Below are 13551 nucleotides of genomic sequence, written 5' to 3' on the forward strand. Positions count from 1 at the left end.
GTAAAAAGCAATCAAACCATCCTAGCATGACAACCTTCATTCCATCTTCAATTTCAAACCAATCAAACAAATACCATTTCAATATTTCATATGTACTAACTATATACAGAAAAAAGGATGCCCATCACCAACCACAATAGATGGAATATACATCCAGCAAAAGTGGGAGAAAAAAAAGAGCCTAAAAAACTAGCCTTTTTGCATGATGATCATCACTATAGCAAAACAGAAAAAGAAAAGGATACCTAAGGATGATTTTGCCTTAGGAATCAATATATTTCTCCAATTGGTTCCTTTTGCACACATAAACGATACAAATGGAATACCTATAGGGTGGTGATAATGGAATTAGATTCGCGGTTTTTGGGGCTGACGGTGTTCATCTTGAGTGCAGTTATAGCCTTTTCTATTTCCATTGTCATGGCACTATCTACGCTGCCTGATGATAGCTTCTTGTGAGCCTTTTGCAAATGGAGCTTTAAAGAGCTGCTGCTTAGTCCTGCCTTTTTCCCACATATAGAACAAACCTTCATTGTTGGCTTCCTCTTTTGCCACTCCATTGACACCTTTCCATGCAACTTCTTGTCTAACTCAACAAGAACCTTTGCAAACCCGTCATTAGGCTGAGCCCGACGATGCACTTGTTTCAGAATGTTCCATGCCTTTGAAAGTGTTGTATCACTTTTATTTTTATTTTTTCAAAAGGAAACAAATTAAACAATAGAATTAGCATGTTTCTGGAATCTGAATCAATAACAAAGTATAAGCAATTTGGAGAAATAGTAATGGATCATTAAGAAAGCGCATTAGGACAGCTGAAAGCAAATGGCATTTTATACATGAAGCCTATTTGTGATCAAGAAAAATCTACATTTGTTATGCTCTTCAAAAAATACAATAATCTTGAAAATAAATTTAGATAACGATCTACAAAACAACATGAATCAAGATTTTTATACAAAAAATGAAACAAAAAGGTACAGTATAATTTGGATGATGATCTAAAAATATATGGATCGTGATCCAAAAAACTATCATATACCAAAAAAGATAACCACTTTCAATATCATTTTGACAATTTTTAATATGATGGTGATTGTGGCAGAGATTGTATGAAATAGCTATTTGCAAATAGGCCAATATATAATTGACTATATAAGGTTTCCATAATTATCTAGACTAACATATGTAATTGATTCAGAAATAATCAGGTAATAATTATGACATAATTTAGAGATACACAATCCCTCATCATTGTATACGATGACAACTGGTGGGGTTGAATTAATCTTATAAAGATTCAATATTTTCTCACAAATACTTTGATTTTGTGAGATTACAATGTTGGTCCCATTTCGAAACATTTTATTATTATTTTTGTTTCTATATTTGGATCAGTATCTAGATACAAAAACGTTTGAAAACAAAACTTAGTTAGATAGACTGAAAATTCCGCTTATGTTTATGTATATAGATTCAGATAGAAAATAACTGAAAATGCTTCCAAATGGGGCGTTCTTCAAAAGAAAGGTTTGGGTATAGAGTAAAACCTTTACTCATTTCTACCACTCAGATGATGTATATACCATTTCTCTCTTTTTCCAATCATATTCTGATTAAGAGTCCTAGTATTTGTCATTATGCTTCAAAATCATTTCTTTCTATTATTGGAACGAGATGTCAATAAAAGAAATTAATCCAAGAGGAGTTACTTACTTTCTTATCATCAAATAAGCAATTACAACAGTTGCACTTCTACTTTTTCCTTCAAAGCAATGAACAAGGACCTTTCCCCCTGTTTGTTCCACGTGTTCAATAAAGCCATGCGCTTCCTCGAAGATGCTACTGATGTTTGCATCTTCACTGTCTGATACCTGAATTATAGGGCTAAATTTCAATTTGTACAACTTATGAAGAAGGCAAAATTCTGTTGAATTGCAACCATGGTCAGCTAATGTGTTTTAAAGAATATAATAAAGGAAACATGCAATTGTGCTATACATTTTGCCAAGAACCACCACATGAAGCAAGGGGTGACAAAGTGTTCTACACATTTCATCTATTTAGAACCCGTCTAAGATACAGACAGTGATGTTTATAAGGCTCCTGAACTTTTATGCTCAATAGAAGTATATAATTACATTATCATAGTCAACTTCAACTTCATCTACAATCCCATTGAAGTTACGTTACACTATCATCAAAAGAAATTGACTATGAGGAGTCGTGCTAGCTTCTTAAACTTCAAAAAAAAAACTAATGAAAGGTTATTTGGATTATCTTATCTTATCCCATCATCAATACATTCAAATCATAGACTAAAATACTCTTACTTTATATTTTATAAAAATTTAAATACAAAGAATATTTTAGTCATTTAATCCAAATAATCCACTTTTTCATCAAACAAGGTTTTTACCAAAATATAAGATTAGTAAAAAAATAACATCAAACAAGCTCTTAATAAACTCACTAATGTTCATTTTACAGCTGCTCCTTCAAATAATAAATAATTGAGAAATGGTAAATTCTTTCCAATTAATGTACTAGAGATGAACTAAGAATATTATGTTTCTGCTTATACCAATAAATAAAAACCAAAAGTGTGGAAAAGTATTAAATCTATTTGAAATATCCAAAACCTAAAAGCTGGTCAAAAGAAAAGGGAACTTACTGAAATGTTTTTGTATTCGAATAATTCAGGAAATTGATTATCCGACTGTCCAATTTCATTAGAGCACAAGCACAATATATGTGTAATCCCCAAATGCTGCAGAGTGTAAACAGACCTTGCAGCCAATGCCCCACCAATAAAGAGGTGACTTAAAATTTGTGATGGCTTCTCTGTATTGGCAGCATCAGAGATCAATGGTATCCTCTCAAGAATGTGCTCAAGTCTTACCTATACGTCACAAGAAAAAAGGGGAAGACATTGGAACCAAATAGAAGCACAAATCAAAAGAAGTGCCACAGATGCAAAAGGAAATTACCTTTAATTCATAGGCGTCAACAATGCTGCAATGATCATTACCCTCAAAGAAACCACTATTGAAATTGTTCTCGTGGCATAACTTTATTACTTCATTTCTTAGCAGTTCACTCCACTGTTCTAAATCTTTATTTAGTTCTGAATCAACCTAAGAATTAGGACAGATATCAACATTTTGGTCAGAATAGACCAAACTCATTGGAGAAGTTGACTATATATATATAGCCAACCCAATTAAAAAGGAAAAGCTGAGTTGAGTATCAGATGTTGGATGTTCTGGTATACCATTTTTACATATTGATCATCAGAAAGATCTAATTATTTTTACCAAAAATTGCAATGATCTATAAAATTATTTGTTTCATGATCTAAAAATCCAGAAAAAAATATCTCCGTACCAAATGAATAAAAAAATTACATCATAATTTGGAACATGATCTAGGAATATGAAACAACAAAAAAATAATATAATTTGGATCATGATCTAAAAAAAAATCTTTATACCAACAGACAAAAAAACTTTCAATTTTAAATTTTGACGATTTTTAATGGGTTTTGTGATGATAAAATACAAGTTTCCAAATAGGTGCATTGTGCAGCTAAACTCAGTTCTTGTGCTTCTAACTGGTACGAACTAATAGTGTTAATAAAAAGTCCTAAATAGTGTTCAATATATTGTATTGGCAGGGAATATTGCACAAATATAAATACTTCAAACTTAAATGGAAAAATCCATTAACAAACAAACCTTAGCATATCTGCATATGTCACGAAGTTTGGACGGCAATCGCATGCTATGAAGGGGCTCCCCACTTGCTTTGCTACTCTTGACATGCCAACTATCACGGGAGCTTGTAAATGTAGAGTCCATGTTCTCTTTCAATCCTGATAATGATGACCTAACAGCTGGTTTGTGATCATTCAAATCATAAGGGTTATCACTGTTACTTTGTTCCATAATACATGGAGTTGGTGGAGAAGAGCCAGATGGATCTGCATTTGATGGCAATTCAGAAACCACCAAATCCTCTTTGTCAAAGTCCATTGATGATACCCTGTCTGAGATATTCATAAATGTTCGTAACAAGCTATCCAGCTTTTGATGAAGTGTAAGCAAGAACATATGAAAGCCTTGCATGTCCCTTAAAGCTGCACGGAACCCATTTCGAAATGCATGAACAGCTGAAGCCATGTCCATCCTCTGAGAGTCACTAATTACATCATCATTCAGCGGAGATCCTAATCGTCCTCCTGTTATCTCATGTAACATTCCCGAAGAATAATCAGGACAATTGATCAGAAGTTCCACCAGCTTCGGATAATTTGTTTGGTCACTTGCCCGTTTACTAGCAGGTGGCCTTCTGGGAACGCCCGAGTCTATAGCCACAACATGAAACCCAATAAAGGTTGATTCAATGGAATTTTGACTTCTTACACTTCTGCAGGATCTTGGTGATTCATTAATATCAGAGAGGTCCGATATATTTGAGACTGAATCTGTGTCAGGGAAGCTTAATTTTCTTTCTACCGAAGTAGCTCTTCTCTCCTTATGTAGAGCTCGAATCACCTTTGGCCTGTAACGTTTAATAGCTGAATCAAAGGATTCCTCTAACATGTCAAAATCTGTTGATAACATTTTGTCAGTTAACAATAAATTTGCCGAGTTCCCACGCCACCCTAACTGACGACAAGGAAATCTATCTTCATTCCTGATGACCAAGTCTAACACTAAAATTCTTCCCAGTGCTGCAGCTGTATTCTGCGCTGCTTCCCGTGAATTGAATGCATTTGAACTATCCATAAGAATGGATCCATGTACATAACTGTTGAACAAAATGAAGCTTCCATTGTGAGATGACAACTAATACATGAAACCACACATAGGTAACTTAGAAATGCTGAAAGAAATTTTAATACCTTTACTTTACCATTATCAGAAAAGAAAAAGGAAAAAAGTTGTTACTATGGAACTTTGAATGGAAGGCATCTTAGACAAATGGAAAAAACATCTGAACATATGAGCTGAAAAGATAACAAAATCTAGAAACTAAAGGACCATATCTGTTTCCCAATTGCATTCAATCATAATCTTACAATGCTTGGAAATCCACTTACAGCTGGTTTGAACCAGAATTGTGTTTTGTAATTTGAACAAATTATGTATTGTTTCAATGCTTATCTAGTAAAGAAACTAGACATTCTCAAAATTTAGTTCAATTAGAACCTGTAAACATAATTTCACAATTCACTTAGTCCAGTTGGAAATAAACTTGGAACTCTGAACCAGGAATTGTGTATTCCAATTGTTGGTTAGGAAATCAGACTCTCAATAATGACATAAAAGACACCAACTACTAGCACTCCATAGTTAATGACTCAAAAATAGGATCATACATGTGTAAAGAACGGGTATGGATACTGGTACTCACCCCCTGCATAATTCCAATTCCCAAGTGTTGTTTGAGAAATTATGAGAGAATGGCTTGTTGTTGTTTCGTTTCTTAAAATTTTCTTTTTCTTTACTTAATAGATTTTTTTTCAGTCATATATGTTAAGTTTATTGTGAGGACTCAAAACTAGTGGTAGAGCGCAAAATTCACAAGGTGATGAGTTCGAGTCTTCACACCAGGACCATTTTTAGGTATCTTCTTTTTTTGCTTCGGTGTATTGGTAAATGACCATGTTTTTAATTAGTAAAAAAATTAACTCAAAGACATGGAAGAATTGATGTCAATCCATGTACATACTTCATCAGCAGAAGACATCGGCTCAGCTCTAAAGCTTCAAGAAGTTCTGAGCATGTCAGCTCACCAACTTCATCTCCTTCTAGGAGTGCTTGACTTTTTGTTTTCTCTGCAGCTTCTTTTATATGCTGCCACTCCGAACTAGAATTGTGAATGACTCTGGCCTGACACATATCATCATATTAAATTTGATGGTCAATTATACCTCAAAAGTTTAGGAATAAATGTAAAGCAAGAGTTGGGTTAATAGAGTACAACTTGTGGAGTTCGGATACCCAACCACTTTGCAAATTCATAACCCAAACGTTCTGATTGTGTGGACATCCTTGAAGATGAGAATTTTATAACAGCAGCTGCTTCTTTTGGGGAACCATTGTCATTTGCAGGTTGATTGAATAGAGCAAAAAAGACAACTCCACCAGAATTTACAGTCACCTGTTGTAACTCAAGATGATACCAAGAAGAGGTATGTTAGTATTTGATATTTTAATTACGAAAAGTATGTTAAAATTCATGGAACTTCACAAAATGATAAGATTATTCTCATGCAATAGTTTATTTATTGATGAAATTATGTTTCACTCTTTGAGTATTTTATTTAACCAAATACAAAATATGGTAAAAACATGGTGAGTATGGAGGTTGTTTGACAATTTATTGACTGAATATTAGTTTTTATTATGTATGGCCATATAATGGACACGGCAAGATGAAGAATTTTCCACTTTTGGGTAGAAAGATACTTTTAACCATTGGCCATGTTCTAGGAGGTTATATGATACATTTGGCTTTTCATTCAAGAGTCAAGAATGAGTAAAAAGGGAACTACTTTGATCTACTTCTTATTTTGTCCAGAAATGTTGCTTGTTAGGCTGGAAATATGGTAGAACATATCTTCCTAAAAGTGAACCAACCAAAAATAGAATGTTATATGTTGAAATTGATTACTAGTCCCCAACCTATATGGAGGCTGCTTTAACAAGTTCCTTAGCTAACCAACGACTTGTTTACTGTAGTCAGATCGTCGAACTTGAAGGGAGTATGAACCCTATGACAGCGATTGTTTGTTTCGGGAAGGTCTCCCATTCACCTGAGCTTTAATACAGTTGTGTGTGCCAGCACGAACCGACAGGGCCCATTCTGCGACTTAAAACGGGATGGATACAGTACCTTCCCCAACAATCATTTTTCTTGAATCACGGAAGGATCAAGCTCTTTGTCTCCGACCGAAACAAGCCACCCCAGCAAAACCCCTTTGGAATCATATCCCTTGCGCAAGCATAGTTGCTACTTGTGAACAATGGACGGGGTTAGCTCTAGGTTGAGCTACGGAGGTCTACTAATAGAAGACTATGTGGAGGTAAGAGACCTTTGTGGACTATCACTTGCACACGATCTCCAACACAGACGACATGGAAAGGGTGGCCAGAAGGACTTAGCGTTTTCTACAGCCACAGCGTCTCATTCCAAAAGATAACCCAGCTCCTGAAATGACACAATCCTCATGGGTACTTATCTTGGGGTTACCGGTCCATCTCTGAAAGTCTGAGGCAATCACTAACCCAAAACCCTAAACCAAATCAAACTTGTAATGGGCAAGAATCAAAGGCCCCGGCCAAAAGGTCCCAGCTCGCATCAAGATCGAGACACGGCCCCATCTACGACTTGTCGGAGTCAGAACCGACACTTTCGATTAAGGACAGACAACCGGTGGTGGCAAGCTCCAGCGGGACAACCGGAGAAGAGTACGGTCCAGTAGCCGATCATTCCGGCTTTAGTTCATGTGCATATACTGCAAACCCGTACACCTCCTACTTCCCAATCGACAACCCACATACTCACACCCCTCACTCCATTCACCCACTAGCTTTATTTCAGTCCCCCTCGTTTCTTTCCTTTCCCGCAAGCCCATTACCTCAAACCCACCCCAGCCATCACAATCCTTCCCCCACAAGGGCCACACCAGTACTTACAAGTTCCCATTCACAACCGGTCCCTCTTTTACCCAATCCCTACTCAAACACAACTGGCCGTCCCCATTCTCCCGTCCTCACAAAGATTTGAACTATTGGGCTTATTTAGATAATAAGACATCTTCTTTAGGCACCGGAAAAGACACAACATGACAGTAGCCGGCGATAGAGATGAATATAGATTATCTCAAACGTGAGAGAGAGAGAGAGAGAGAGAGAGAGAGATTGATGACAGACCAATTGTGTGTTTATTATGATTTTGTACATAGGCTGCCTACAAATCAAACCAAATCAAATTATCACAATTCTATATATTAATCACCAATCAATTTCTCTCCAAATTGTTTGTAACAGTAACATACCATTCTCAGATTGACTGATCTTATGGAGGTATATTCTTCCCTTTTTCCATATTATATGTTGGAGGGTACAAGCTAAAACTTGATTTATCAGTGGTGTCAACTGTATACAGAATTGAATATCCTTAAAGAATTGCACAGTAGGATAAACAAATTGGTCAGCAATTCCATCATGTACAACTTCTTGCTAAAAATTCTAACCCTTGAAGATTAAAGAAACGTTTCATGCTTCTAAGTTAATGTATTTCATCTGCAATGAATAAAATGTAACCCAGCCTGAAAACTAGCTTAAGACTGAGGACAATGAGCACAAACTTGGTCACAATTAGTCTGACAAAATGACAGTTTAAGAAGTGACATAATTTGTTTTCAGAAGGAGCTTGTGCGGATCTATCGTACCTCTAACGCTTTAATCATTTCATCTTCTGACTGATCGCTGCTGGTACAATGTGCAATATGGTGAAGGGATGATAGACTGTTCCATGGAAACGAATTTGGCTCAACCACCAACATAGAAGCTTTACCAAGTCTATCCCACAAGCTGATTTCCGTAGCTTGCTTAGAAGGCGGACAATCTCTTATATCATTATTTATGTCTACCACACTACACAACAACAACAAACACTTACAAAATTGAGTTTGGAATCCAAAGTAACACAAAAATGCATCATAATAAAAAGGATAACCGGGTATTAGAATCTAGCATATTCAATCTAGCACAAAATCTGATCAGAATTGAGAATGGGGAAATGGGGGGTAAGAAGAATTAACCTTAATGGCATAGTATCATGGGATGTTTGGGGAAATCCCATGGGATGTTTTCCAGTGCGTTTACGAACTGTTTCTAACCATCGGGTGAACCGATAAGCATGGTTAGCTGCAATATCTCCTAACATGAACAGTGCCTGCATCGATCGATCGATCAATCGATCAATGTCGCAATATATAATCTTAAAATGTGGAAAGTCTCTCTAATTACTCCTTCACTCACTTAAGGGATTTCTGTCAACTTACCCGGGAAGTCAATGCGAGGGGCGATGGCGGCTCAGGTTCCCCTGTTCGTTGATCACGTGGGTCTATTTCTCCTTCCTCCTGCATAAATAACTCGTGATTAAACAAACGAAATGAAGATCAATCATTACAAGGATATCGTAAAGAGGACGATCAGCAAAGCCCTAAAATTGGTAATCCTGATCATCAAATGTAGAAAGATAGATAGAGAATGTGTACATGGAAATGGACGGTTGTTGCAGGGTTAGACATTGATCTTGTTAATTTGAATCCTTTTTCAGTCTCTCCAACATTATTGCCTTGTCCTCTATCTATCTTTTTAAACTTTGGGAAAGCAATTTTCAAACACCTCACAAACTTTCCTTTTTTATATTTTTTTTATTATTAATAATCTAATTAATCGATGAACTTCTGAATATTTCTTCAAAGACATTCGGTGAAATCGTTGATATTTTTTAGAATCTATGAGTTTGTTAACATTAAATTGTATGTTAAGGTTGGTTCGTTGCTGAACATTTTTTGTTTATGTTTTTTTTATTATTGTTCTTACATGATTAATCTTGTCTGTGTTTTGTGTGTTTGATGACTAGATGAATATTCGTATTTTTTTATTTATTTTATTGTCATTTATATCATATTAGATCTTTAAAAAAGATAAATAAAAAAATATATTTTAATATTTTTATTAATAAATTAAATAATTTAACGATAAAAATAATAATAATAATAATGTAATAGATATAAATTTGAAAAAGTAAAAATAACTAAGATCAAACAGCTCTTGAAAGTTTGTATTGATATTTTTAGTATAGAAAATCTAAATTAATATTATATAAAATAAATTATAATAATTAAATTTGAATAGTATCTTAAAAAAGTAATAATTTTAAAATAGACTTGTTCTCATCATGCTAGGCACGTTGTAAAAAAGCATACAAATTAAACATTTCCCGCCTTTTCTGGCACTTGGTGGGGTTACCAACTAGCTCAGGACTTTCAATTTCAATGGACCCAGTTCATATTCATATACAGGGCTATTTTAGTATTTTTCCTAAAACAATTATCTAGTTTTTTTTTAATAGGAAATGTTGTTAAAATTAAATAATAAATATCTCTTAAGAATTCAATCGATTCTTCAATAAGTAGAGGTAGAAAATGGATATATTTTAGGAATTTTCAGCTATAGAAAATGTATTTAAGACGGATGCATTTTATGCGATGATAAATTAAGTTGGATTATTTTCTAACTATGTGTGCAATTCATACTTTATAATTTATTTATAGTTTTATGTTTTTTTTATTGTATTTTGGTTTTGATCCATAAAATGTAGACAAGTGTTTGATAAATTTTGTTTAGTTATATAAATTTTCTTATTAAGGATTAAAATCATAAATTGATTAAAGGGACGTATATTGTATTAGTTTGATGTATAAGAACTACAAAATTTATAAGAATGGAATGCTTGTTTTTTTTTACTGATCAACCCCATAAATCAATTTGAACTGAATTTATCTCCGACATGTTGATAAAAAAAACCTAATGTGGAAATGATTTCTTTTAATTTTAGTGTTTTGCTTATAAACTATTAAACTATCGGTGTTCATTTAACTAAGTAGACAAAAAAGGAAAGAGACACAAACTTTAGCGTGAAAAATCATTCAACAAGAGTAAAAATTACGGGACCCTTAGACCGTTTAAACCATCGACTATAATATCGTTTATAATGGGTAATACATAGTTTTTACAAAACAAGGTTTACAATCTGAAAAATTACCTAAGTCTTTAAGAACTATCTAAAAAGAGAAGTGAAAGTAGTTGATGAAAAATGAGTTTTTCTTTCTAACGTCTGTCTTCGTCTTGCTCAATCTCTGTTTTGTTTTCCTCAAACTTCTGTGTTGTGACTGAAAACCCATGATGTCTATTATATAGTATAAAATACTATCTTATTAGTCCAAGCTCAATGGCCTGACACCCCAACAAACTCCCCCTCCGACTCATATGGTAGACTCAAACATGCCCACTCTTCGTCGACAAGCTTCAAGCTTTTCACTCGACAAAATCTTCGTCAACATGTTTGATCCATTTTTATTGGTGTGCACTTTTGCCAAGTGCAATTGCTTTGTTTCAAATCCAGTGGTATCGCACATCAATATGCTTCAATTTGGAATGAAATGACGAGTTCTTGGAGAGGTGGATAGCGCTCTGGCTATCGCTAAACACAACAAATTTCTCTTGGTTATAACTCAACTCTTCGAGAAATTTCTTCATCCATAAAGTTTCTTTGCAACCCTTAGTGATTGCAACGTACTAAGCTTCTGTGGTGGACAACGCAACACATATTTACAGCTTTGATTACCATGAAAAAGCTCCCCATGCAAACAAGGGTGAATCAAGAATTTTTTTCCTTGTGATGTAAAAATTATATGTATTACACTATTACGGGTAATAAGTGAATATATTAATCGAACCATTTCACGAATATCTTTACTAAAATAAAATAAATATACAAAATCTAAAAAGTAATGAGATCACTCGGATTATAAAGCAAATTTATTAAAAAAAATTAGTTCAAGAAAAATTAGCTTAAGAAAACGTGTGAAGTTAAATTAATTAGGTTTTAAATAAGTGAAGACTAACTATATAAAAAAAATAAAAAAAATATGAAAGTCTAATTTAGTGGATTCCAGTCTAGTTTGGTGAGAATATAGAGGGAAAAAAATAAAAATAAGAATAAAATCACAAAATCGTTGCCAAAAATATATTATCAAATGAGTAGACACTCGAGAAAATGATTATATAATATTAATGTCTATAAATCGTTTTGGAATAATAAATAATATATCAATTTATTTATTTAAATAACCGAACCAAATCAATATAACTGTTTTAACTTGTTTAGAATATTAATTTATATTTTTTATAAAAAAAAATTATAGTTTAAAATTAAGAAATATAAAAGACTATTTTAACCTTATATTTATATAAATTATTATTTTAATCTTTATTTTATAAATAAGTTATATTATTAATAATATTAAAATTAATAAAAAATAGTATATAATTATCATATAAATGTAATTTTAAAATAAATTACACTATTATATAATTCCTTATTCTTTAACTTATATAATTATATAAATAAATTTTATTTATATATAAATTATTATAAATATTTTATATTAAAAAATATTATTTATATAAATAAAATATTAATAATAATTATTTTAATAAAATTATATTTGACATTAGAATCAATAATTATTAATGAGATATAAGTTTAATTTTTAATAATAATATTTATATAATTAATTATTATTACTGTGTATTTTAAAATATAAAAAAAAAAATATTAATTTTTTCTATAAAATTATGTGTAGTACAGGGTAAGGACAAATACTTATTTCTTTAATATATATATTAATTTTAAAACATTTACTCTGGGTACTCCACCCGTTATATAATAGACTTCCTAGAATCAACATCCTTCTCATATCTAAATATATATACCCAACTAGCATAAGATCAATATCGCCAAAACACAAATACACTCTAGAAATACCTCTCAAATATCTTAATATCCATTTCACAGCTTCTGAATGCTCTTTACCAAAATTTAAAAGAAACCGACTAACTACTCTAACAAAATAAACAATATCAGGCCGAGTGCAAATCATAGCGTACATTAAACTACCGACAAGAGACGAATAGGGAACTTTGCTCATTTCTTCTTCCTCCTTATCACTCTTAGGACATTGTTCAGAAGTGAGCTTAAAATGACTTGCAAGTGGAGAACAAACCGTCTTGGCCTTACTCATATTGAATATTTCAACAACTTTCTTGATGTAGTCTTTTTGAGATAACCAAAGTTTCCCATTTTTTCTATCACGAGAAATATTCATGCCGAGTATCTTCTTCGCTGGTCCCAAATCTTTCATCGTAAAATATTCTCAACTCTCTTCAACATATCAATCTTGGTAGTATCATGATCGATGATTAACATGTCGTCAACATATAAAAGAAGAATAATTAAGTCATATTTTGAATATCTTTTGACAAACACGTAGTGATCTGACGATGTCTTATTGTACCCATGACTCATCATAAAAAAGTCAAATTTCTTGTACCATTGCCTTGGAGCTTGTTTGAGACCATACAAGTGTAGGTTAATTAGATGTTCGCGGCGGAATAATTTATAGATCTAATCTAAACATCTAATCATATGATCATGAATAATTGATAGAAACATGATATATATTTTATAGAAATATACCATTGATGCGTGAACCGGATCAGATCTGGTAGTAATGAATAATTGAGAGCCCCACGTGTTGCTCCTCTACTTGGTCCACACGAGCCCGACTAGATCTCTTTACTTTCGACTGCTAGGACGAAAAAGACAAAGGGATAGCAATCGAATTGCTAAATTAAAAGATGATTTCTTCCTCTTAGAGTTCTCACCGTAATATAACAAAAG

The 13551-nt window shown here is 33.1% G+C and overlaps 1 protein-coding gene across 1 annotated transcript; it reads right to left on the reverse strand.

Annotated features, from left to right (window-relative positions):
• LOC124944530 (dual specificity protein phosphatase PHS1-like) lies at nucleotides 1–9383 on the reverse strand. The gene is made up of 11 exons (XM_047484809.1): nucleotides 9296–9383; nucleotides 9080–9157; nucleotides 8837–8970; nucleotides 8465–8669; nucleotides 5992–6168; nucleotides 5737–5897; nucleotides 3738–4812; nucleotides 2991–3137; nucleotides 2675–2902; nucleotides 1717–1874; nucleotides 1–681 (listed from the first exon to the last, which is right to left on the reverse strand). The coding sequence occupies exons 1-11, from the start codon at nucleotides 9326–9328 to the stop codon at nucleotides 327–329; spliced, it is 2751 nt and encodes a 916-aa protein (XP_047340765.1). The 5' UTR covers nucleotides 9329–9383; the 3' UTR covers nucleotides 1–326.
• Nucleotides 9384–13551: the final 4168 nt, after the last annotated feature.

This window comes from Impatiens glandulifera, chromosome 1 (assembly GCF_907164915.1).
Source record: "Impatiens glandulifera chromosome 1, dImpGla2.1, whole genome shotgun sequence".
Classification (NCBI taxonomy): Eukaryota; Viridiplantae; Streptophyta; class Magnoliopsida; order Ericales; family Balsaminaceae; genus Impatiens; species Impatiens glandulifera.

Excerpts from the sequence above, each read along its gene's own strand:
- LOC124944530 (XM_047484809.1), bottom strand. The coding sequence starts at position 9,328 with ATGTCTAACCCTGCAACAACCGTCCATTTCCAT. Across the intron at positions 9,158-9,295 it reads CAACAACCGTCCATTTCCAT|GAGGAAGGAGAAATAGACCC; the intron begins GTACACATTCTC and ends TTATTTATGCAG. Across the intron at positions 8,971-9,079 it reads CCCTCGCATTGACTTCCCGG|GCACTGTTCATGTTAGGAGA; the intron begins GTAAGTTGACAG and ends CGATCGATGCAG.